This window comes from Mustela putorius, unplaced genomic scaffold (assembly GCF_011764305.1).
Source record: "Mustela putorius furo isolate JIRA1106 unplaced genomic scaffold, ASM1176430v1.1 tig00003927_pilon_pilon_pilon, whole genome shotgun sequence".
NCBI classification, from domain to species: domain Eukaryota; kingdom Metazoa; phylum Chordata; class Mammalia; order Carnivora; family Mustelidae; genus Mustela; species Mustela putorius.
The window spans coordinates 2,268,498-2,296,086 of NW_025422072.1; the positions used below are offsets into that span (position 1 = coordinate 2,268,498).

At 34.0% G+C, this 27,589-nt stretch overlaps 1 protein-coding gene across 1 annotated transcript in view; it reads left to right on the forward strand.

The window, feature by feature from the left end:
* The window catches only part of LMBRD1 (LMBR1 domain containing 1), a 133,050-nt gene that overhangs the window by 64,606 nt on the left and 40,855 nt on the right, over positions 1-27,589 (forward strand). Inside the window, exons 8-9 of the mRNA XM_004769293.3 lie at positions 1,166-1,291; positions 6,145-6,297. Of these exons, the coding sequence (XP_004769350.1) occupies positions 1,166-1,291; positions 6,145-6,297 (279 nt within the window). The remainder of the gene's footprint in view (positions 1-1,165; positions 1,292-6,144; positions 6,298-27,589) is intronic.

Genomic DNA, 27,589 nt, shown 5'->3' on the forward strand with positions numbered 1-27,589 from the left:
ATATGTGTTATATACTGTATTCCTAAAATAAAATAGGAAAAACAATGTCATTAAAATCATAAGGGAAATACATTTGTAGTACTATATTGTATTTATGAAGAATCCATGTGTAAGTGGACCCTTGTAGTTCCAACCCAAGTTATTCAAGGGTCAACTATAATTAAAATTGTCACTGCAGTTTTTTCGGAGTTGACATCTAAGTTGCAGAGACGTTGAGAGAAAATATTCAGGATTACCCAGGATATTTTGAAGTTTTGGGGTTAAGACCAAGAAATTGTGTTTATTACTTCTGCCTACATTTGTTGTCTTGAACTCAATTTCATGAGCTTACTTAACTTCAGGGAGACTGGCTAAAGTAGTTTGGCTGTGTGCTCAGGAGGAAAATGAAAAAGATTTAAATATATAATGTGTCTGCTTTAGAGCCTGTTGCTGCAGCCGGGAAGTGATAGTTGTCAGTTTTGTTTCTAAAGATTTAAATGATTTAGAGTAACGGTTATGTGGCAACTGCCATTATTAAGTGTTTTTAACAGTTACCATTAAAAGTCGTCGTTTGGGGCTGGCTAATATGGAAAAAATATAAAATAATATGTTTATTCTTAATGCTAATCAACAGAAAATTACTTGTAGGAAAATATTTAAAATACTTAGCAAAATGATTAATTATACTTAAAACTTGTAATAAATTGTGTATAGATAATTGGCATGCTAATTAAATAACATGCATTTATTAAAATGTGTTTTAGTGAGGGTTTATTATATATAGTTGGATAAAATTGTTTTTTCCATAGAAAATAGTTTTATAAAATGTTTTTACTAATTTACACTCTTTTAACCCCTCATTAATCTGGAGTTGCAGTTTATTACTTTGGTATTCTATTTACAGTAATTTTGCAACTTATCCTTTGAAGAATACATATTATCTCTTCTATGAATAGTTAGTATTACTCATGTCAGTTTATATAACTGAAAATGTGAAATAAACAAGAAAATTATGAGACAGTATATCATAATTCACTCCCAGGTACTTTGTTCTTCAGTGACTATAATCCTTCACAACTATACCCTTGCACTTCCTTTAAAGTTTAAAGGACATTTTCCCCTCAAAATTGTGTATAATATGTATAAAATAGTAGTAATGAAAACCATTTTTATTTTGTTCTTTTAGGCCTATGGTATGTCTGCATTACCTTTAAATCTAATAAAAGGCACTAGAAGTGCTGCTTACGAACGTTTAGAAAACACTGAAGACATTGAAGAAGTGGAGCAACACATTCAAACAATTAAATCAAAAGTGAGTTGTAATTTTATTGTAGTTGGAAAACATATAAGCACATTGTCTTTGCACTACTTTCTAATATGAATTAGACATTGCAACCCCATATTTTTGATGTCGTTTGAATTTTTTTGCAACATGTCGTTAGCAAAATATGACCATGGTTTTAAAATTTGTCTTCTGTGAAATGCAAGACACTAAAAATTTGAGAATTTCTATCAGTGTTCTAATAAGTAAAAGTGGAAGTTTTGCTCAGGTATGATCAAGACCTTGCTTATTCCCAGGTATATTGATTTCTTGAATAATACATCAGATTTTACTGTATCACTTATGTTCAAGTTTTATGTACTAGTGGAATAAGGTAAAAATTGCATGTAATCACTTGCCAATTGAGTGTACTTCTAAAAACACAAAGAAGTTTCTTCATCACCTTGAAGTAACAGATGAACATAATTTATAGAACGTATTTATAGAACATTTTTAAGTATGTATTAAACTGGCATATCCCGATACAGAAACAAGATGATAATTGCATACAAAAAAGAAGACTACATATGTACTGTCTCTCTTATGAACATAGTTTTAATATAAAGAAAAATATTAGCAATTCAAACCTGTGCTGTAGTAAGAGAATATTTTATAATTATCAGATCTTTTTTATCCTAGACATTCAAGGATGATACATTAAAAAGTTTATTAAAGTAGTTTAATGTATTGAGAATAAATGAGAAATAAGCATTTGAATAGATGCTAAAGAATATTTAATTAAAGTCAATTTGTAGTTATGATTTTTAAAAAAGCCTTACCAAATTAGAAGAGAAGAGTGTACTTAGGAAAGGAAGCCTATAATGAACATCATACTTAAATGATGAATTAAACATTCCCATTGAAGTCAGACACAGGTCAGTGTGGTCAGTATCATTGTTGCTCATTAGCATATTCCTGGAGGTCTTTGTCAGATAAAGAGTGCAGGTATAAACATTGGAGAGAGAGAGAGGAAAAGGGAAATATCTTTTATTATTCACAGATATCATATACTAAGAAAATATGAAAGAATAAACTTATAAATTAATAGAACTAATAAGAGTTCATCAAAGTGCCTGGATATAAACATATAGAAATCATTAGCTAGTTAAAAGATGTAATAGAAAATGGTCTCAGGGGCGCCTGGGTGGCTCAGTGGGTTAAGCCGCTGCCTTCGGCTCAGGTCATGATCTCAGAGTCCTGGGATCGAGTCCCGCATCGGGCTCTCTGCTCAGCGGAGAGCCTGCTTCCCTCTCTCTCTCTGCCTGCCTCTCCATCTACTTGTGATTTCTCTCTGTCAAATAAATAAATAAAATCTTAAAAAAAAAAAAAAGAAAAGAAAATGGTCTCATTTACAATAGCTGCAAACTATAAAATAATAAGAAATGTCAGAATCATCCTGGTAGAAATTATAAAAGTTATTGAAATACGTAATAGAAGACTGAAATATATGGAGAACTTCATCCGTTCCTGATTGGGAAGATTGAGTAATACAGAGATGATAGTTTTTCTAAAGTTTAGGTGGAAATTTATAAAAGACAAAATATGAAATTTTCGTAGACCCCCCACCATATAGTAAAACAATCCTGAATTCAAATCAAATACAAAATTTACAAGACATTAGGAGAAAGTGGAAGTAAAATTTTATCTTGGTGTATAGAAGATCTTTCTGAACAAGCCACAAAAACCCCCAAATGCTAATTGAGATATTGGTGAGTTTTACATTTTTGAGTTCTAAAATTTATGTACCCAAAAGCACCACCAAAAGGAAGTCTATAATATAGGAGGATATCGCAATATGGATAAGTATAAAGAACATCTTCAGATCAGTAAGAAAAAAGGACAAGCAATACATAGAAATAATGAACAAAAGACCCAAATAGAGTTTACTGAAGGAAAAATTAAACTCTCCAGTGAAAATGTAAAAGGATGCTTCAGCTCTTCAGCAGTAAGTAGGTTTGCCAAGCATCCCAGTTTGCCTGGAACTTGAGGGGATTTTCCAGAATGTGGAATTTGGAGTACAGACCCTGATGGTTGGTCCCTCTGTAATCAGAGATAATAATCAGAGATATGCTAATTAGAGAACTCAGTATTGCTTTTAACTTTTAGAAGTCTTTAAAGTATTTATCTTTGTCAGGTGTTATTTGGGGATAGATATACTGCTTGTGGGAATGTAAAATATACAGCTTTTTAAAGAAAATAATATGATATGTGCCTATACACAAAAACACATCCCTTTTTAATAAAGTTTAATTAAAGTTTAATAAAGTTTAATTAATAAAGTTTACTCCCATTTAATAAAGTTAAAGTTTAAAAGCAGTTGATGTCTAGGAACGTCTCCTACTCAAGCATGTATATATACTTATATCTGGGTGAAAAAGGATGTTCATGCACATTGTTAATGCTCCCAAAAAAGAAAACAATCTAAGTTTTCAAAAATAAGGTATTTATTAATATATCATGGTGTAATGTGGTATGCAGTGATGAAAAAAAATGAGCTGGATTTATATATATAGACCAAAGAATATATCTTTATGGAATTAAAGCGGACTCCGTTAAAATTCTAACCCTCCTTATTATGCATATAATTATCTGTGGAGCTTTTTTTCCTCATTTAATAAATGGAAATAATATTACTACCAACTTCAAAGTTTTATTCTGAAGATTTGGGGAGAATAAATGTTAAATAACAGAAGATTAGGGAGAATACATGTTTAAGAACAGATCAGTTTTAGGTGTAAGAAATGTGCTCAAGAAATGTTAGCTATTATGTACAACAAAAACTCATATTAGCATATATGCATGCATGCAAATACGGAGAAAATGTGTAGAAGGGTATTGTATTGCTTAATGGTGGTAACAGTAGAAAAGGGCATTGTGAAGGGAAGCTTTCACATTTTACTTTTTTTTAAACAAAGGGTATGTATTCATATGCTTTGTAACTACCCTCCTCCCCCATGAAATAATTAGTTAACTGCTGGTTTTCTATCCTGGTGTTTGTTTCTCTGAACCTAAATTCTTCTTCTGTTGTTTTGGTCAGTAGGCAAAGCAGAGTGGGCCTCTACCCCTTACTCCACTGAAATATTCACCAAATAGATAACTTGGGTTTATTTTTAGTGGACCCTTAATATACTGATTTTTTCCTGAAATAGTGAAAGCTAGTTGTTAAGTAAAGCTACCTCTATTATCCTTTGGATACTAGAATGGCATTTCTGAGAAGAATTGTATGTTTAGGAAACAAGGTACTGTTTTTTTCTCATGCCACACACTTGAAGTATTATTGCCCGGATCTGTCTTCTAGAAGGGAATGTTTGTTTTATTCTTTGTCCTTCCCAAAATACCTTTCTCTGAGGTGCCTTTTGGGAAAAAGTTTGAATAGTACCCATTGTACTTTACTTAAAGAAGTGAAGATAATTAAATATAGTCTAGTGTATGCAAAGTATGGTCTCTGGAGCGGTAGCACCAGCATCTCCTAGGGCTTTGGTAGAAATACACATATTAGGCCCCACCCAAGACCAACTAAATTTTATTTATAGGATCTAGAAATCTGTGTTTAACAAACTTTTCAGGTAATTGTTATGCATGATAAAGTTTGAGAGGGAATTATCTTAAGGTATGAAGACAACAGCTAGTTCCAGAAGAGCATGGCAGTGCCATTATGTAAAGAGATCATTATAACTGTATAAATCTCTTTATTAAATGATATTTTTGAATATTGTCTTCATTATATCTATGATTTCAGATGAGGCTGCACTGGCATATGCTAGAGAGCGATTTTGTTGTCTCTCTCTTAAAAACGTGTTTAAACTTGAATAGGGATATTAACATTTTAATATCTGATGTCTTTACTTTTTTTTTTTTTTAAAGATTTGAGAGAGAGAGAGAGAGAGCAAGTGCAAGCATGAGTTAGGGGGGGAGCAGAGGGAGAAGGAAAGGGAGAAGCAGATTCCCCGCTGAGTAGGGAACCCAATGCAGGAATCCATCCCAGGACCCCAGGATCATGACCACTTGCTCAACCAGCTGAGCCACTGAGGTGCCCCTGATGTCTTTACATTTTAAAAATGTAGTTCTATAAATATTTTTCTGTTGCTTCCAATAAATGCAAAGAAATTTACATTTCACCTTTTTTTGTATTTAGCAATTGTCATATTATTGTAATTTATTATTGTATCTGATTGAAGACACTTGGGGACAGTGTAGTTACAGTGGGAAAGTGTTATCTTTTAACCACCATGGGATGGTTACTTCTTGTGGTTACAGTAAGCATCACATAAAAATAGATGGATGAAAGTTACCTTATCAGTAGGTTGGCCAAAGAAAATGTGACTTATTTGCAAAAATACTAGGAGAATAAGAAAGTGACAGTTCTTAGCAATTGTTATAAATATCTCTGCATAGCACATACTAGCATTACATCTCTCTGCTGTTATCTGAATCAGAGGCTGACCAAAGGGAGATAAGGGGTAGAACCAAATATATTAAGATAAAGGATAGAAGAGGAGCTTGGAGGTGAGAAAGAATAATGGTGTAAATTGAATAAAGTACCCTGTTAAAAGGCATTTTTAAAGATATTTATTTTCTTTCCACATAACTTTACTATATAGTTGGAAAACAGGAATCAAGAAGTTCATTAGTAAATGTACACACATCGACATTTTGATACTGATCTTGTTTCAGAGATGTGTATTCTCACAAAGATGATGTCATTTTTTTTTTCCAGTTTGTAAATTTGCCTAAGGCATATCCAACCTAAAAAAGGTTTTGTTGCATGATTTGCTAAATCTGATGGGTACTTTACTAAGACCTTAACTGTAAAAAACTGTTATATTTTCTTCTGTTATTTACAGAGCAAAGATGGTCGACCTTTGACAGCAAGGGATAAACGCGCCTTAAAACAATTTGAAGAAAGGTTACGAACACTTAGGAAAAGAGAGAGGCACTTAGAATACATTGAAAACAGCTGGTGGACAAAATTTTGTGGTGCTCTGCGTCCCCTAAAGGTAAATGGAGTTTTAAAGAAATTATGTTGTCACTCTTTTCCCAAGTTTATATAGACCTTTTAGAGTAATTGAGTTCTCTTTGTGTGGCATTACAGTGTGGTACTTGTGAGCATGAATTTTGGATGTAAAGTGATTTTGAATCATAGTTCTGTCATTTAGTAGTTCAGGCCAGTTACACACCTCTCTGAGCTTCATTCATTTACTCATGTGTACAGCAAGTGTTATAACAGAGGTGCTGGGAAATTTGAATTAAAATAAAAGTAATGTGGTATGTTGCTAACACATTTTGCAGGTTGGGACTCTCCATAAATACAAGAACAGGGATCCATATTAGAACTCAGGAACCCTAACTGAAAGTAAAAGAATTTGCTTCATTGTTAGATGGTATGTTTCTGAAAATATGTAGAAAGGTATTTTTTAGGACGGAAAACCATTAATTAATCCTTCCTTCCTCCCTTCCCTTCCTTTCTTTCCTTCTTTTACATCTTTTCTTTTTTGAAACTATCATTTGCTAGCCTTGAATTCTTCAGATAGTGGTACATAAACTCAAGTACCTACATTGAACTAAGGGCATAATAATACAACCCCAAGTCTAAAAAGTAGCTAGAACTTCTGGCCACAGACTTCTGTATTGTCTATTCTGTATCTGGCATTTTAAACACCAAGCTTTGTGTATAATAGTATGCAAGTTGTAATTTAGACAGTGCGATGAATAGACTGGTTTAAGGAAAGTTAGGCAAGATGAAGCTGTAAAGTGGGTTTTGGCTAAGTTTAAAAAAATGTTTGAGACAGCCCTATGAAAGGGTTGGTCAGGTTGAGTTCTGCTTTGTCTTCCTCTTGAAATTAGAATGGAAATAAGGAAATGCATTTGACTGCTCACCTTAAAAAGCTGCTTTTTGAAAGAGTTCTTAAAAGATATATTGTAATCCATTAGATCTATTGTGTATTAATTTTTAAATCTTCTGTTAGAATCAGTTTTATTAAAAACTCACTACTTTTTTGTGGGGTGATTGTCTTTATAATACCAAAAGTATGATGAAACCCTCCTCAGCTGTTTTTTTTTGTTGTTGTTGTTGTTTTAATCTCCTCAACCATATCTTAATTCTCTATTTTTTTATGGCCTTTTTTTTTTTAAGATTTTATTCATTTATTTGAGAGAGAGAAAAATCACAAGTAGGAAGAGAGGCAGGCGGGGGGTGGGGGAAGCAGGTTCCCTACTGAGCAGAGAGCCCGATGCGGGGCTTGATCCCAGGACCCTGAGATCATGACCTGAGCCGAAGGCAGAGGCTTAACCCACTGAGCCACCCAGGCGCACCTATATGGCCTTTTTAATAAATATTTATAATCTGGTCTAACATTAGCTGCCTTGATTTAAACATGCCCTGTCCTATTTCACGGAACCTATTTTTAGAGGGGTTTTTAAATCAACTTATTAAGTATGCAGACTGATTTTGCCAAATACAGATGTGTAGATATGGAAGATCACATTACTCTAAAAAGCTACTTGATGTCTTCGCCTGTCCCACTGAACTCAAACCCCGGATAGCTATTGATGTCCTTCCGTCATTGTGGTTTAGTTTTACGTTTTTATAATTTCATGTAAATGAAATCATAGAGTGTAGTATAATCTTTTTTCTGGCTTTTTTGGTGCAACGAAATATTTTTTGAGTTTTGTCTGTGTTGCGTGTTTTCTTTCAGTAATTCATTCTGTTTTACTGCTGGATAGCGTCTGGTGTGTATGTCTATGTCACAGTTTGTTTATCCACTCACCTTTTAGTGGAGATTTGAGTTATTTCCAGTTAGAGATTATTAGGAATAATGCTGATGTGAACATCTGTTATAGATGTGTGTTTTCATTTCATTCATTTTTGTTGGGTAAATAGAATTTCTGGGTCTAATGTTTAATGTACATAAAACTTTATAAGAAACTGCCAAAGTATTTTCCAAAATGGTTGTACCATTTTCCATTTCCCACAGCAATACGAGATTTCAAATTGCTTCACATCCTTGTCAACTCTTATATTGTAACTTTGTAATAGTCATTCTGATGGATGTATGATACTATTTCATTATGGTTTTGATTTGCATTTCCTTGGTGACTAACAATACTGAGCATTTTTTTAATATTCTTATTGTGTATTTTCTTTAAAATACCTGTGTATATCTTTTGTCCTTTTTAGAAATTGTTTCATGAGTGAGTTGCAGGAATTCCTTATATATTCTGCATTAAGTACTTTGTGAAATATATGTATTGTGAATGTTGTCTCTTTATAGCTTGCCTTTATGTTTTCTTAAACTGTCATTCAAAGAGATGTTCCTTAAAAATTTTTTTTGCAATCATTTTTTCATATGTTTTCTTCTGGAAATTTTATGGTTTTAGCTTTATAAATTTTAGGTTCACAGTCCATTTTAAGTTAATTTTGTGGGATGGTATAACCTCAGGGTTTATTTTCCGTATGGATATTCAGTTGTTTCAGCAGCATTTTTGTAAAGACTCTTCTTTGCTCATTGACGTTCCTTGATACTTTTGTCAAACTAATTGATCATGTATATGTGTGGGTCTATTTCAGGACTTTTTCTTTTGATCCATTGATTCATATGTCATTTTGATGAAACTTGATTACTGATTTGTTACACAGTCAGGAAATCAAGGAGTATAAATTCTTCAGTTTTGTTTTTCTTTTTCAGTATTGTTTTAGCTATGTTAGCTCTCCTGCATGTTCATGTAAATTTTAGAATCAACTTAGAATTCTACAGATTATCCACTGGGATTTCTGTTAGGATTACTTTGAATCTGTAGGCAAATTTGGGGAGAATTGACATTGTAAACTTGAACCAAATGAGAGTTTGTAAGCCACTAAAACTAACACCAGCCTTTTGCAGTGAAGAAAGAAAGGCTATTTATTGTTGTGGCACCACCTAGGATAGCAGGGAGCTAATGCTCTGAAGACCTGAATTACCTGATGGCTTGCAAGTGAAGGGTTTTTTATTGTTGTTGTTGTTTTTTTTTGTTTTTTTTTTTTAAGATTTTATTTATTTATTTGACAGACAGAGATCACAAGTAGGCAGAGAGGCAGGCAGAGAGAGAGAGGAGGAAGCAAGCTCCTGCTGAGCAGAGAGCCTGATGCTGGGTCAGGGTGGGGCTCAATCCTAGAACCCTAGGATCATGACCTGAGCTGAAGGCAGAGGCTTTAACCCACTGAGCCACCTGGCGCCCCTGCAAGTGAAGGTTTTTAAAGGCAGATTTTGGGGCAGGAGGCCTCCTGAGAAGGTCAAACCCACTGATGGGAGGTCCATGTTAGCTGTTAGCTGTTTTGTCTGGTACCCCAGAGGTCTTTTCCATCTCAAAAGGCTCGGAATCTGAAAAATACCTTTATTCTTTATGTTAAAAATTTCTAGTCCATGAACATGAGAGCTTTCCATTTATTTATTGTATCTGAAAGTTCTCTTTGCAGTATTTTGTATATTAAGCATAAAGGTCTCTCGAATGTTTTGATAAATTTTTCTGTATTTTTGTTTATACTGTTACACATGATTTTGCTTAATTTCAGTTTTCAGTTTTTGGCTTTTAGTATATAGAAATTTGTTTTTGTACATTGATGTCATATCATGCAACCTGACTAACTTATTACTTCTAGTAGTCTTTTTATAGATTCCTAAGGAATTTTTATGTACACGAACATGTTGGCTGCTAAAAGGCAATTTTATTTCTTCCTTTTCAATCTAAGAGTTCCACTTTTTTTTTTTTTTTCTTATTACACTGGCTAAAAACCTGCCACACAATCAATTTACCACTTATTCTTTTTGTTATATAAATGTATTATTCTTGAATATGGATTGAAATTCTTATCTACCTTTTATTTTCTGGGCCTGTTAGGAATAATAGGAATAATTAGGAACAGGTAGGAGTAATAGGCATGCCTGGAGAAAAACTCTGGGCATATAAACTTATTGTTAAATAATTGAGGGTTTAACCTGAATGTGAAGGGATAAGCACTGCTTTGAAATATGAAAATTGTTTATTCATCATTCTATGCACAGTTAATATAATTCAGAAATAGGGAGCCACATGCTCTTAGTGTCTCTTTAACATTAGGATCCAAGTAGTCCTAGTCAAAGAAAGTAGAGACAGGCTCACTCATTCCTCTGCATTGCTCAGTACATTTTAGAGGTGACAGACCTGTGAGAACCTCCTAATAGAAAATTTCTTTGAAGTTATGCTCTATCTCAAAATTTTGTACTAGTATTGCCTTTTACTCTGTATTCAAATCCATGTTTATTATAAAATAAATTAGATTTTTTTTGCAAATGCAGAAGTTTAGAGGTTGATGATTATACAATTTTTTGGTAAAAATACTATAATTTCTTAAGATTAGATCCCCATGAGATAACTGCTGATCTTGTGATTTCACATTGCCATGTATTTTGTAGGGTATGCATACCTCGTTTCTTCTCCTTTTTTTTTTTTTAAGATTTTTATTTATTTGAGAGATGGAACACAAGTGGGGTGGGGGGGAAGGGGCAGAAGGAGAGGGAGAAGCAGGCTTTCAACTAAGCAGGGAGGGAGCCAGATGCTGGGTCTCTATCCCAGGACTCTGGGATTGTGACCCGAGCCAAAGGCAGACACTTAACTGCCAGAGCCACCCAGGTGTCCCTGCATACCCATTTCAGAGGCATAGATTTTGCTGTCACATACATCTGGTTTTGAGTGCTTGTTCTGATCCTTACCACCTATATAAACTTGTTACTTAACCTTTCTTTTTCTTTTTTTTTTTTTTTTAAAGATTTATTTATTTATTTTTGAGAGAGAGTGCACGCATGCACACATGAGTGCAGGGAGGAGCAGAGGGAGAGAGAAATTTTAGTAGATTCCATGCTGAGTTTGGAGTCTGACATGGGGCTTAGTCTCACAACCCTGGGATCTTGGCCTGAGCCGAAATCAGGAGTCAGATTATTAACCCACTGCACCACCCAGGTGCCCCATTACTTCACCTTTCTAACCCTTAACTTTTCTCATCCTTATAATGGAGTTATATACTTACTTTTTTTTTGTTATGGGAATTAAAAAGAAATAAGGTATGTAGTGTTAGTGCCTTTTGATTGAAACAGCTCAGAAAGCTGCAGACTGCTATTGTTATACTTCTGTATATAGGATTTTTCAACTTCTTAAATGCTGCCATAAAACTCAAGGGAAAAAAATCCATTTTATGTTGTAGACATTTATAAAACTAAGCATCTAATTAGAATAAGTTAATGGCTTCTTAAAACAACTTTTATATATAAAACTGAACACATTTCTAAACATACAGTCTAATATTAATTAAATACTTCAATAAATTCTCCTCTGACAGGCATTCTATGAGCTTTTACAGCTAATTGGCCTGGGCAACCTATAGATTCACTAGGTTTTAAATATAATTTTTGATTTTATTATGTTACTACATTTTATATACACACACATACACACATATATACACACACACTCTAGATATTTGCCTATTCGGGGTATCTTATGTAAGTGAAATTATTCTGTATTTGTTATTTTATGTATGGCTTATTTCAGTTTGTATAATGTCTTCAGGATTCATCCATGTTGTAGATGTATCAAAATTTCATTCCTTTTTAAGACTCAGTAATACTGGGTTATATGTATATTTCACATTTTGTTTATCTGTTGGTGCACATTTGGATCATTTCCAACTTTTGGCTATTGTGAATAGTGCTGCTGTGGTAACTGATGTACAAGTATGTTTGAGTCCCTGCTTTCAATTCTTCTGCATATATACTTAGAAATGGAATTGCTGGATCATATTTCAGTTTTGTGTTTAGCTTTTTGAGTTATTTTTCACAAAGGCTGTACCCTTTTATATTCCCACCAGAAATGCACATGGCTTTAAGTTTTTCCACATTCTTGGCAAACACTTAATTTTCTGTTGTTTTGATAATAACCAACCTTATGGTTGTGAAGTGATATATCATTGTGGCTTTGATTTGCATTTCCCTAGTAATTAGTGATGTTGAGCATCTTTTCATCTGATTATTGACCATTTGTATATTTTCTTTATAGAAATGTTCATTCATGTCCTTTGCTTATTTTTAGAATATTTATATTTTATTGTCATGTTTTACGAGTTTTTTTTTTTAAATAATCTGAATATTAACTTCTTATCATATATATGATTTGCAAAGATTTTCTCCCAGTCTTGGGTTGCCTTTTCACTACATTAATAGTGTCCTTGATACACTAAAGTTTTTAATCTTGATGAAGTACAATTTATCTAATGTTTTTGTTTTACCGATCCTTCAGTATGCTATCCAAAAAACAATTGCCATGTCCAGTGCCAGGAAGATGTTCCCCCTTTATATCCCTAAAAGTTTAATAGTTTCCACTCTTAGGTTTAGGTCTTTTTATATATTGAATTAACTTTTGTATATGGTTAAGGGTAAGGGTCCAGTTTCATTCTTTTTCATTTGGATGACCCTTACCCAGCACCATTTGTTGAAAGGACTGGCCTTCTCCCATTGAATGGTCTTGGCACCATTATCAAACATCACTGGATCATATAGGGGAGAGTTCATTTCTGGGGTCACTTCCATTGGTTATATATCTGCCTTTATGCAGGTACCAAGCTGTTTTGATTACTGTAGCTTTGTAGTTTGTTTTTTTTTTTTTAATTAACATATAATATATTATTTGTTTCAGGGGTACACGTCTGTGATTTATCAGTCTTACACAGTTCACAGCACTCACCATAGCACACACCTTCCCCAGTGTCCATCACCCAGCCACCCCATCCCTCCTACCCACCTCCAGCCCAGGAACCCTCAGTTTGTTTCCTGAGATTAAGAGTCTCTTATGGTTTGTCTCCCTTTCTGGATTTGTTTTGTTTCATTTTTCCCTCCCTTCCACTATGATCCTCTGTCTTGTTTCTCAAATTCCTCAAATCCGTGAGATATGATAGTTGTCTTTCTCTGATTGACTGATTTCACTTAGCATAATACCTTCTAGTTCCATCTGTGTTGTTGCAAATGGCAAGATTTTTTTTTAAATGGCTGTGTGATATTCCATTGTACACACACACACACACACACACACACACCACATCTTCTTTATCCATTCATCTGTTGATGGACATCTAGGCTCTTTCCATAGTTTGGCTATTGTAGACATTGCTGCTATATACATTCAGGTGCATGTGCCTCTATGAATCACTACATTTGTGTCTTTAGAGGAAATACCGAGTGGTGTGATTGCTTGAGGGTAGCTCTATTTTCAACTTTTTGAGGGACCTCCATACTGTTGCCAGAGCGACTGTACCAGCTTGCATTCCCACCAACAGTATAGGAGGATTCCTCCTTTCTCTGCATCCTCACCAACATCTGTCATTTCCCATCCTTGTTAATTTTAGCCATTCTGACTGGTGTGAGTTGGTATCTCATTGATTTTGATTTGTATTTCCCTGATGCCGAGTGATGTTGAACATCTTTTCATGTGTCTGTTGGCTATTTGGATGTCTTCTTTGCAGAAATGTCAGTTCCTGTCTTCTACCCAGTTCTTGATTGGATTATTTGTTCTTTGGGTTTTGCCTTTGATGAGTTCTTTACAGATTTTGGACACTAGCCCTTTATCTGATAAGTCATTTACAAATATCTTCTCCATTCTGTCCGTTGTCTTTTGATTTTGTTGACTGTTTCTTTTGCTGTGCAAAAGCCTTTGATCTTGATGAAATTCCAGTAGTTCATTTTTGCCCTTGCTTCCCTTGCCTTTGGTGATGTTTCTAAAAAGTTGCTACAGGTGAGGTCGAAGAGGTTGTTGCCTGTGTTCTCCTCAAGGATTTTGTTGGATTCCTCTCTCACAATTAGGTCTTTCATCCATTTTGAATCTTTGTGTGTATGTGTGGTATAAGGAGATGGTCTGGTTTCCTTCTTCTGAATGTGGTTGTCAAACTTTTTCAACACCCTAAATGGTGTTGAAACTGTTTTTGTTTAAAAAACAGTCTTTTTTTCCATTGGTTATTCTTTCTTGTTTTGTCAAAGATTAGTTGACCATAGAGTTGAGAGTCCATTTCTGGACTCTCCATTCTGTTCCACAGATCTGTGTGTCTGTTTTTGTGCCAGTACCACACTGTCTCAATGATTACAGCTTTGTAATAGAGCTTGAAGTCTGGAATCGTGACGCTACCAGCTTTGGTTTTCTTTTTCTACATTCCTCTGGCAATTCAGGGTCAATTGCTCTGGGTAGCACAGACATTTTGACAATATTTGTTCTTCCAATTTATGAACATGGAAAGTTTTCCCATTTCTTTGTGTCTTCCTCCATGTCTTTCATGAGTATTCTATAGTTTTCTGAGTACAGATTCTTTGCCTCTTTGGTTAGATTTATTCCTAGGTATCTTATGGTTTTGGGTGCAGTTAGAAATGGGATCGACTCCTTAATTTCTCTTTCTTCTATCTTGCTGTTGGTATATAGAAATGCAACTGATTTCTGTGCACTGATTTTATATCCTGACACTTTACTGAATTCTTGTGTGAGTTCTAGCATTTTGGGGGTGGAGACTTTTGGGTTTTCTATAAAAGTTTCATATCATCTTCAGAGAGTGATAGTTTGATGACTTCTTTGCCAATTCAGATGCCTTTAATTTCTTTTTGTTGTCTAATTGCTGAGGCTAGGACTTCTAGTACTATGTTGAGTAGCAGTGGTGCTATTAGACATTCCTGCCATATTCCTGACCTTAAAGGAAAAGCTCTCAGTATTTCCCCATTGAGAATGGTATTCACTGTGGGTTTTTCATGGATGGCTTTGATGATATTGAGGTACGTACCCTGTGTCCCTACACTTTGAAGAGTTTTGATCAGGAAAGGATGCTGTACTTTGTCAAAAGCTTTTTCAGCATCTATTGAGAGTATCATATCAGCAAGTTCTTGTTCTTTCTTTTATTAATGCATTGTATCACATAGATTGATTTGTGAATGTTGAACCAACCTTGCAGCCCTGGAATAAATCCCACTTGGTCATGTTGAATAATCCTTTTAATGTACTGTTCGATCCTACTGGCTAATATTTAGGTGAGAATTTTTGCATTCATTTCCTCAGCAATGGTGGTTTGTAATTCTCCTTTTTGATGGGGTTTTTGTCTGGTTTGGGATGAAGGTAACGCTGGACTCATAAAATGAGTTGGGAAGTTTTCCTTCCATTTCTGTTTTTTGGAACAGTTTCAGGAGAATAGGTAGTAATTCTTTAAATGTTTGGTAGAATTCCCCAGGGAAGCCATCTGGCCCTGGGCTCTTGTTTGTTAGGAGATTTTTGATGACTGCTTCAATTTCTTTAATGGTTATGGGTCTGTTCAGGTTTTCTATTTCTTCCTGGTTTGGTTTTGGTAGTTTATATGTCTCTAGGAATGCATCCATTTCTTCTGGATTGCCTTAATTTGCTGGCATATAGTTGTTCATAATTTGTTTTTATAATTGTTTGTGTTTCTTTAGCGTTGGTTGTAATCTCTCCTCTTTCATTCATGCTTTTATTTATTTGGGTCCTTTCTGTCTTCTTTTTGATAAGTCTGCCCAGGGGTTTATCAGTCTTATTTGTTCCAAGAACCCACTCCTACTTTCTTGATCTGTTCTACTGTTCTTTTGGTCTCTATTTCATTGATTTCTGCTCTGATCTTTATGATTTCTTTTCGCCTGCTGGGTTTAGGCTTTGTTTGCTGTTCTTTCTCCATCTCCTTTAGGTGTGGGGGTAGGTTGTATATTTGAGACCTTTCTCGTTTCTTGAGAAAGGCTTGTATAGCCATATACTTTCATCTCAAGACCACCTTTGCTGTGTCCCAAAGATTTTGAACAGTTGTATTTTGACTTTTATTTGTTTCCATGAATTATTTTCAGTTCTTCTTTAATGTTCTGATTGACTCATTTATCTTTAGTAGGATGCTCTTTAGCCTCCATGCATTTGAGTTCTTTCCATATTTCCTCTTGTGATTGAGTTCTAGCTTCAGAGCATTGTGGTCTGAAAATATGCAGGGAATGATTGTAATCTTTTGATACTGGGTGAGACCTGATTTGTGACCCAAGATGTGATCTATTCTGGAGAATGTTCCATGTGCACCAGAGAAGAAAGTGTATTCTGTTGCTTTGGGATGGAGTGTTCTGAATAGAACTGCGATGTCCATCTGGCCCAGCATGTCATTTAAGGCCTTTATTTTCTTGTTGATATTTTGCTTGCATGATCTGTCCATTTCAGTGAGGAGGGTGTTAAAGTCCCCTACTATTGTTTTTTATTGTCAATGTGTTTCTTTGGTTTTGTTATTGGTTTATATAGTTGTCTGTTCCCATGTTAGGGGCAAAGATATTTAAAATGGTTAGATCTTCTTGTTGGACAGACCCTTTGAGTATGATATAGTGTCCTTCCTCATCGCTTAATTATAATCTTTAGCTTAAAATTTGATTTATCTGATATAAGGATTGCCACCCCAGCTTTTCTTTTGATGTCCATAAGCATGGTAAATTTGTTTTCTACCCCCTCACTTTAAATTTGGAGTTTCTTGTAGACTGTATATTGATGGATCTTGTTTTTGTTTTTGTTTTAATCCATACTGATACCCTGTGTCTTTTGACTGGGACATTTAGCCCATTTATATTAAGGATAGCTATTAAAAGGTAGGAATTTAGTGCCATTGTATTGCCTGTACGGTGACTTTTACTGTACCTTGTCTCTATACCTTTCTGGTCTACTATTAGGCTCTCTCTTTGCTTAGAGGACTCCTTTCAGTATTTCCTGTAGGGCTGATTTGGTGTTTGCAAATTCTTTTAATTTTTGTTTGTCCTGGAAGCTTTTTATCTCTTTTTATCTCTCCTTCTATTTTCAATGGTAACCTAGCTGAATATAGTATTCTTTGGCTGGATATTTTTCTCATTTAGTGCTTTGAATATATCATGCCAGTTCTTTCTGGCTTACCAGGTCTCTGTGGATAAGTGTGCTGCCAGTCTAATATTTGTACCATTGTATGGTACAGACTTCTTGTCCTGAGATGCTTTCAGGTTTATTCTCTTTGTCAGTAAGACTTGTAAGTTTTACTATTAGATGATGGGCTGTGGGCCTATTGTTACTGATTTTGAGAGGGATTCTCTGTGCCTCCTGGATTTTGATGCTTGTTCCCTTTGCCATTTTAGGGAAATCTCTTGTATAATTTGCTCCATTATACCTTCTGCCCCTCTTTTCTTTCTTCTTCTTCTGGAATCCCAATTTTTCTAATATTGTTTCATCTTATGGTATCACTTATCTCTCGAATTCTCTTAGATGTCCAGTTGTTGTTTGTCTTTTTCTCAGCTTCTTTGTTCTCCATCATTTGGTCTTTTATATCACTAATTCTCTCTTCTGCCTCATTTATCCTAGCAGTTAGAGCCTCCATTTTTTAGTTCACCTCATTAATAGCCTTTTTTATTTCAGTTTGGTTATATTTTCTTTAATTTCTCCTGAAATGGATTCGTTAGTATCTTCTCTGCTTTTTTTCAAGGCCAGCCGATATCTTTATAATCGTCATTCTGAACTCTAGTTCTGACACCTTACTAATGTCCGTATTGATTAGGTTCCTGGGAGTCGGTACTGCTTCTTTTCTTTTGAGGTGAGTTTTTCCATTTTGTCATTTTGTCCAGAGAAGAGTAGATTAATGAGAGAAAAAAATGCTAAAAAGGTAACAGTGACCCCTGGAAAATATACATTTTCAGAAAGTGGTTGCTTTTCTGTTCATAGAATTGTTGCTATTCTTTTCTTCAATCTCCAGTTGAGTTTGTGGGTGTTCTGAATGGTTTTATAACTATCTAGCTGAATACCTGGGACCAGATGAAATTTAGGTCTCTTACTCCTCTTCCATTGTGCTCCTCTGTAGTAAGTTTTGAAGTAAGGAAGTATGAGGCTTATAGCTTCTTCTTCTGTAAGATTGTTTTGGCTATTTGAGGTTTTTAGAAATTCCATATGAATTTTAGGATGGGTTTTTCTATTTCTGCAAAAAAAAAAAAAAAACCACTTTTGCAAAAACACCTTTGTACTTTTCATAGGCATTGTGTTCATTCTCTAGATCACTTTCAGTGATACTGTTATTTTAACGACATTAAGGCTTTAAGTACATTAACGTGGCATGTCTTTACATTTACTTATGTCTACTTGAGTTTCTTTCAGCAGTGTTTTGTAGTATCCAGTGTATTAAGTCTTTTGTCTCTTCATTTATTAAATTTATTCTTAAGCATTTTATTATATTTGGTTCTGTTTATTTGAATCAGACCCATAATAAAGAAGTAGCAAAATTTTTATTTCTGCTTGTCCCACCAATATCCTACCCCCCCCAACACATATACAAACATAAACATAACAAAATTTCATAAGGTAAGCAAACAGTGAAAATAATTTCATCATACACAGACAGCGCATTGTTGTTTTGAAGTTGTATGGGGATATTTTAATTTTTCTTTACTGATATTTTTGTCATGTCATTTTACCCTTTGAAATTTACTGTGTATTATGTTTAAAGATGTAGCAGATTTTCTTTCTCAGAATAATACTTAAAGCATATCTGTTTTTGTTTTGGTGGTGTTGGTTTGTTTTAGGCCATACCATTTGAGTATGTCTAAAGACAAAGACTGGCACTTTCTAACTTTAAAGAAGTCTTATTAAGTATTTTATTGGAAGTATAATTGTGCATTCCAGGTTTTTGCTTGATCGCTATTGATAGGTATAGTTTAGTGTAGGTGTTTCTTAAGATCTGTTTTGGGTGGTTTAAGTTGGTAGTAATTGTGCTAAAAAAGTTCCGGTAACCTGCAGTGTCTTGTAGATTACCAGTAAATTTATGGTATGGACATTGAAGTTCATATAAGAATAAACCCACTAGTCAGCAACCTAACCCATTTTTATATTAGTACAGTCATGAAACTCAAGTATATAGAAAACCTTGGATTGGGTCTTGGAAATAAGTGAGTGAACAATACATACCTTGTTTTTTGTGTTTGTGTTGAAGAACAACCTGTTTAATATATATGGTTGATTCATTAACATTGAACTTAAGACTACCAGTAGTATAACTCATACCTGAACAAGGCTTACCTAACACATGTACTTTCTCAGTAATCATAGCCATCTTAGTCTTAGTAACACTAGATAGCACTTCATCACTGTACATGGGGGCTGTTTGAAAGACCAAAAGTACCAACACAAAAGCACAAAAATATAAAGAATGTAACACTAAATAGAGAAGGGATACTTGTTTACAGTATGTGAGCTGAAATAAAGTGTTGCCTTCTTGTGCAAGTTGGGAACTTGCATATCAGGTGACTTAGATTTTTTATTACTTTGCACATATCCCAGAAGACCACAAGTGCCGCAAGTATTAATTTTAAGTTTATAAATAAATTTTAATGAGTAGATGGGTTTGCAGATTCAGATCTGCAAATGAGAATCAACTGTACTTATAAGTAAAAACAAAACAAAAACCCCCAAATCCAGCAAGTGTTTTCTCCAGCTCTTACTGTAAAACTTTGTGTTTAAACAAAAGATGATTTGGGGAAAATTGCATGAGAGATAGAAGAGATTTGGAGGTTGAGCATAATAAGAGTGATCTGAAATTCCATAAAAGTTAAATAAACTAGTCACACACATAAAAAAAATAATAAATGTTGTATGATTCCAGTTATGTGAGGTATCTAGAGTGGTCAAATTCAGAAACTGAAGGAATGATGGCTGCCGGGAGCTGGGGAGAGAGACATGGAGAGTTATTGAATTGATGCAGAGTTTCAGTTTTGCAAGATAGAATTCTTGGGGATTGATTGCACAAACATGTGAATGTATTTAACACTACTAAACTAACCTTAAAAAAAGGTTAAGATCTAAATTTTATGTTATGTATCTTTTACCACTATTTAAAAAATAGAAACAAAAAACAAATGGCCAAAAACCAGGGAGAAATGAAGAGTCAGACTGTCTGAAAAAAAAAAAAGGGAGGAAAACACAGTTAATTTCAGAAATGAACAAAAATTATAGGGTGTCCAAAGGAGAATAGAAGCAAATAAATTTAGTAAGTGGCACTGAATAAGGGTATGTAACAACCAAGAGAAAGAAAACAAGGTGAAATAAAAAGGATCAAAAAGCGTTGAAATGCAAGAGAAAGAGAAACTACATGTTTAATTGGTGTCCATGTAGTAGCAAAACAAAACAAATTAGTGGAGCTAATATTTAAAGCCATATTTCAAAAACCCACTTAAAAATAGACATACATAGATCTCCATATTGAAATAGCCACCTTGAACCTGGGAAAATTTTATGTGCATTTTTCTAGTAACACTGACTTTAAAATTAACGAAGAGCCCTCAAGATTTCCAAGTAAAAAAATCAACTGACTTTACAAGGGCAACATAGTTAGAATCAGACTCCTCAAAAAACATGATAAAGCAAGGCAAGAATGAGAGAAACTTAAAAAAAAGTTTCAGTGAAAAAGTATGAAGCCAGAAGTTTATATATAGTCAAACTATCTTCTAGAAAAACAGTTTTTAAACATTTAAAACTCAGAGAATTCTGTACTCATGTGCTCTTGAGAAAGCCACTAATTGCCAAGTTCTAACCAACCAAAGAAGTGAGAGGAAAAACATCAGCAAAAGAAATAAAGGTGAATATTTAATATTGCAGATCTGTGAAGAAAAGATGTAGGCAAGGATGAGACTGTATAAACATTATTATGATTAAACAAATCATTCAATTAAGAAAGGAAAAAGAGAAATAGGATTTCTTATAGATTATTGTGTGGGGAGTTAGGTGGAAATTGGATACATAAAAACTAAACAACTCTATACCAAAGGGCTAAATAAGAAAATTGAAGTACACCTAAACAAAAGTATAAATCTTCTTGACAAAAAGGAACTAAAAAAGTGAAGAACACACATTAAGTAAGAAACAAGAAATATACACACAGTTCTCAGACAGTAAGACTGTTGAGATTAATGTTTCAGGCATATCAATAAATATGAATGGAACTAACTCACTATTAAAAGAAAAATTTTAATTTTCCTCAGAAAGCAAGATAGAACTATATGCCGTTTAAAGGAGACACCTAAAACAGATTGACAAAGGCTAAAAATGTGTATTGAAAGATATGTGAGGCTTGTGGAAATAGTAAGAAAACATATAGTGATCTTGGTGTCAGATAAAGTAGAATTTCAAGCTTAAAGACGTTAAATCCAACAAAAGATATGTGGTAGTCAGAATCCCTTCTTCTCTCCCCAGTGAGTTCCATTCACTAATCCGTGGAATCCTTAGAATGTTACATGAAGTGGCGAAGGGGACTGTGCAGATGCATTTATGGTTACAGACTTCACTGAGGTTATCCTGGATTATCTGAGTGAGCCCAGTCTAATAACATGAGCTTTAAAAATCATAGAACTTTTTTTTTGCTAGAGTTAGAGAGATAGTTAAAAATGTGTGAAAGATTTGACTTGCCATTACTAATTTGAAAATGAAGGGGGGGCAGTGTGAAACGGAATTCCAGCAGCTTAAGGAATTGGGAGGCTCCCCATTGATAGCCAGCAAAGACTACTGGCCTTGTCACCTCAAGGAACTGAATTCTGTGAACAATCTCAAAGAGCATGAAGTGATTCTTCCCCAGAGTCTGTAGAAAGGAATACAGCTCTGTTGACAACTTGGTATTATGCGACCTTAAGCAAAGAACCAGCAGTACTGTGCTGTGCATGTATTTCTGACCTACAGAATAATAAGTAGTTGCTGTTTTAAGCCACTAAATTTGTAGTAGTTTGTCAGTGTAGCAATAGAAAACTAATATACCTGTTAATATGAAAATTCACAAGTTGCAAGGAAGATAAAATAGTTACGTTCCAAAGAACACAGTAGCCAATCTTACAAAGCAAGAAGTATGAGAGATCAAGGAGACATAGATTGAAATATGTTAACAGTATGAGAATAACATAACACCATACTCGGGAAGATATTTGAGGTGCACAAAATTGAGTAAGATTATAGAAGACCTAAATTTAATCAATAAGGTGTATCATAACTTTTGAACTTCACATCCCAATAACAGCAACTGTACCTTCTCTCCAAGTGCACATGGAATATTCACTAAATTGATCATATATTGTGTCATGAAGAAGCTGTCAGTGAATTCTACAGAGTAGATGTATTACAAACAACTCTTCCCTGATTGCAGTGCAGCATTAAAACTAGAAATTACAACAAAATCAATAAGCTAAGGCACTTTTCACTTGGAAATTAACCTTATATTCAGCAACTCTTGGGTGAAAGGAAAGGAGAAAAACAAATTGCAAAATTTCAAAAATGAATGATGGAAACATCATATTAGAATCTATGGGATACATTTGAAACAGTGTTTAGGAAATAGTGATCAGGAAATTCAAAGCCATAAACACACTTATTCATAAAAATAAAAGGATAAAAACATCCACACTAAATTCCAAGCACAAAAGGTGAGCAAAGTAAACCAAAAGAAAACACAAAGAAAAAAACCCAACATAAAAGCAGAAAATAATCAGAGAGGAAAAGCAGATCAGTTAATATAATTTCTATGTGTATGTTTTAATTAATAATAAAACATTATTAATTTAATAAATAGATAAAACACTAACTGCATTGAAAGAAGACAGGGCTGATTGGAGAAATGGTACTGAGACAGGTGCTAGGAAAATCTATAAGCCCACACCTGCTTTTGTCAGAAGGAGAGGATGTTCTGAGGAGTAGCTGGGGTATGATAAAAGGAACTAGCTTAAAGGGGCTCCCACTTCCTAACTCTGGGACCATTTAAGTATCAAAATATATGAATATATTGATATTTATTAAATGAGTAAATGGAGAAAGGGAAGCTCTTCCCTGCTATGGAATCCTAATAAATGTAGAATGAGTAGCAGAAAATCAGTATTTGGTAAACACCACATACTGCTTCTTGGAAGAGACATAAATGAATACTAAAATTAGAAGGTGAGAGTTTGGAGAAAATAGGATATTCCCATAATCTCAGACTATATCTCTACAAGACTTACTAATTTTACAAAGAGGACAGTAGTCGTTTTACAGTGGAGAAATATGACGAGAACTATCTTAACCATGTGATCCAAGTTAAACTCATCAGTAATGAGGCAATAGGTATGATTGTTCTTCTGTCATTTTTGCTAAAAATACATGAGCTGAATTAAGTGTGAGGAAATAGGCAACCCACGCTGAAGGACAACACAGCTAACTGCCTTCTACTCCTCAAAATCTAAAGGTCATGAAAATAAAAGCTTTTTAGGAACTGGTCCAAATTAAAGGATGCTAAACAGAAATGCTAAACAAAAGCAATGTATAATGCTGAATTTATTTTGATCCAGGAAAAAAAAAAGCAGCTTTTTTTTTGTGGAACAATTGACATTTGAATAAGGTCTATAGATTAGATAATAGCATTCTATCAGTATTATTTCTTGATTTTGACAATTGAAATATGATAATGTGAAAGAATTTGCTTTTAGAGAATAGGTATTAAAGTATATTTCTGCAACTCATTCTCAAAAATAATAGTTCAGCCAGATAGATGGAGAATGATAAAGCAAAGTAAATGTTATGATTTTTTGAATCTGGTTGGAAGGTATATCGAAATTCTTTGTGCAATTTTTGCAGTTTTCTCCATATATCTGAAATTATACTAAAATAAAGCATTAAAGTCTTAACTCTTACTAGATTTCCCCTACTTCCTTACCCCCAGTTTTTGGCATTATCCTTACCACTTCCATTTGAAAGTCTCTTCCATCAGAATAGTATTGAACTGAAGAAATTGCTTCTAATATAAGGAAAATTGTAACCATGACCAAGTATCATAAGCTGGTACTACATTGACAAATCACCATGAGGATCTTTGCAATAGTAATAATTTTCTTTTTAAAAATTTATTTATTTATTTATTTATTTATATTATGTTAGTCACCATACAGTACATACTAGTTTTTAATGTGTTCCAGGATTCATTGTTTACATGTAACACCCAGTGTTCCATGCAATATGTTGCAAATATTTTATTTGTAATATAATAATTTATAGCCAGAGCTGAATATTACTGATTTTATAACTTTTAAAAAAATTTTGTAGAACATTTGCAACCTATAAAACTTCTTAGAACTATAACTTACAAACTATATTAAATTTGATAGTGGAAATTGTATGTTCTTACCTTCTACCCATGAGGAAAGTCTTGAAGACTAATTGATTTGGTCTCTAGAGTTAGGGGACTGAGACCCATGGCCACTGGCTATGTAATACTTAACATATAATGTCAGATGGTGCTATGTAATACTTGACGTATGATGTCCAATAGCCTCTGGAGAGAAGAAAGTTCAGTTTGGGTTAAAATTTCAATCCAGTTCTCCATTCCAAAATTCTCTTTTCAAACTTTTAACCTGGGTTTACTTGGTATCTTTTTAATGTAGTCATCTAACATTCTAAATGACTTTTTTAAGGCACAGCTTCTCAATTTTAATGTAAGTATTCCTCAGGAATCTTGTTAAAATACAGGTTGTGATGTAGTCCACCTGAATTAGGCCCCAAAAGTATGTATTTCCAACAAGTCCCAGGTGATACTGATTCTACTGGTCCATGACCACTCTTCAGTTAACAAGATTCTAAGCAATTTTAAAGAAGGAATGCTTCTCTTTCCTAACCTCATTCTTATTAAAGAGTTAGAAAACTACAATTTTTTTTTAAAACATTCTTGATACCAGCTATTGCTTTTGGCAAAAAAGGAAAAAGTACATGGTATTTTACTTAAGGTAACATCAATAATAAAATACAATAGAAATTACTTTAATTTTATCCTTTAACTTTTGTTTGAATTTCTAGATGTGTGGCACCTTTCTTCTGTTTTTGATCATATTCCTGGATATACAAAAGTTATTTATGGATATGGGAAATTAACCTATGAAATCTGATAAGAGGTGTGTCTTAAATAAAAAAAAAGAAAAACAGCTCACCTATATTATTTCTTTTATATTGCTTGGAAGTTTTGTTTCACATTGTCAGATGATACCAAATTCTAGGATAAGAAATTTATTTTAAGCTAATAAGCATCTTAAAATAATTTGAAGAGAATGATAAGTTTATTTTTGCTAAAACAATAGCTTATTCATGCTCCTTTATAATACCATACAGGGTTCAGTTTAAATCAGACTTTCCCCATCTCAGCATCTTTGACATTTGCGGCCCAATAGTGCTTTGTTGGAGAGGCTGAGTACTGTCCTGTGCATTGTAGGGTGTTTAATAGCATTCCTTAGCCTCATTCTTATCTGCTTATTGTAACCTTCCCTCCCCCTAAATCATGACAGGCTTTCTGTAAACATTGTCAAATGTCCTTTGAAGGGGGATTTGTCCAGTTTAGAACTACTGATTTAAATGAAAAGAACACAGGGTTTTTAAAACTTAATGTTAAAGGGGAAGGGAAGAGATTTGGGGGAATGGTAATGCTTTCATGACATAGAGGAACTTAAATTTTCTTTGCAGGTAATGGAGAATTTTCTAGCCAGTTGATCCATCATTGGTTTAGGTAATACCGTATGTAAAGTTAGTAGCATTAACAGTATTTTTACTCTGACAAAAGTAATGTCTTACTTGGTATTCTTCATAGATTATAACATTTTACCTTTTTACTGTGCTTTAACAAAAATAACATGATTTTTATCTGATTAATACACAGGAAAAAATTGGTTTCTTTTCTATATATTTATGTTTCTAAAACAACATTTTTTAAGAGGTCAGTTTTTCCCAACTTGATCTGTAAATTTAGTACAATTCCAATGAAAACCCCAGCAAGGTATTTTGTGGATATTGACAAATTGATTCTAAAATAGATGGGGAGGAAAAAAGACCCAGAATAGCCTGCACAATACTTAAGGACAAAGTCAGAGGACTGATACCATTCAACTTCAAGACTTCCTATAAAGCTACAGTAATCAAGACAGCATAGTATTGGTGGAAGAAGAGACGTATAGACCAGTGCAACAGAATAGAGAGCCCAGAAATAGACCCATGCTGTAGTCAACTGATCTTTGATAAAGAAGCAAAGACAATTCATTAAGAAAGGATAGTCTTTTCAACAAGTGGTGCTGAAAAAATTTGGCATTTATTAAAAAAAAAAAGTGAATCAAGACATAGACCTTATACCTTTCACAAAACTTAACTCAAAGTGAATTATGGACCCAATATATTAAAAAAAAAAACTATAAAACTTATAGGAAGTAATGTAGAAGAAAATCTAGCTTACCTTAGTTTTTGAATACGTCACTAAAGCCTGATCCATGAAGGAAAAACTTGATAACTTTACTTCACTAAAATTAAAAACTTCTGCTCTGTGAAGGACACTGTTAAGAGAATAAAAAGGTCACAGACTGAGAGAAAATATTTGCAGAATGCATATCTGATAAAGGGCCTCAATCCAAAATATACAAAATACTCCTAAAACTCAATGATAAGAAATTACCCAATTTTTTAAAAAAGGGTGAGCCTGGTGGTGGGTATTAAGTAGGGCACATATTTTATGTTATGTTATTTTATGTTTTGTTAATTAAGGGGGAGCACTGGGTGGGCTGCATAAACAGTGAATCTTGTAACACTGAAAAAAATATATAATTTTTTAAAACTGGGCCCAAGTTGACACACCCATCCCGAAAGAAGATATGCAAATGGAAAATAAGCATATAAAAAGATACTTAACATCATATACTTTAAGGAATTGCAGATTAAACCAGTGAAAAATTTCACACTAAAAAATTATCTGACAAAACCAAATGCTGGCAAAGATGTAGAACAACAGGAACTCATTTGTTGCTAATGGGAATGCAAAGTTGTACTGCCATCTTGGAACACAGTTTGGCAGTTTTTTTTTTTTTTTTTTAAGACATTTATTTGAGAGAGAGCATGCAAGCAGGAAGGGCAGAAGGAGAGGGAGAATCCCAGGTGGACTTGGGGGTGATCACAAATTGTGATGCAGGGCTCTATCCCACAGCCCTAAGATCACAACCCAATCTGAAATCAAGAGTTAGTCACTTAACTGACTGCACCACCAGACACCACTGGCAGTTTCTTATAAAACTAAATAAACTTGGTCTTTTCATACAATCCAGCAGATATGCTCCTAGGTGTTTATCCAGCTGTGTTGAAAAGTTATGTCTGCACAAAAATCTGAGCATGAATGTTTGTAGTTGCTTTATTCATAATTACCAAAACTTTGAAGCAACCAAGATATCCTTCATGGTAAATGGACAAATTATG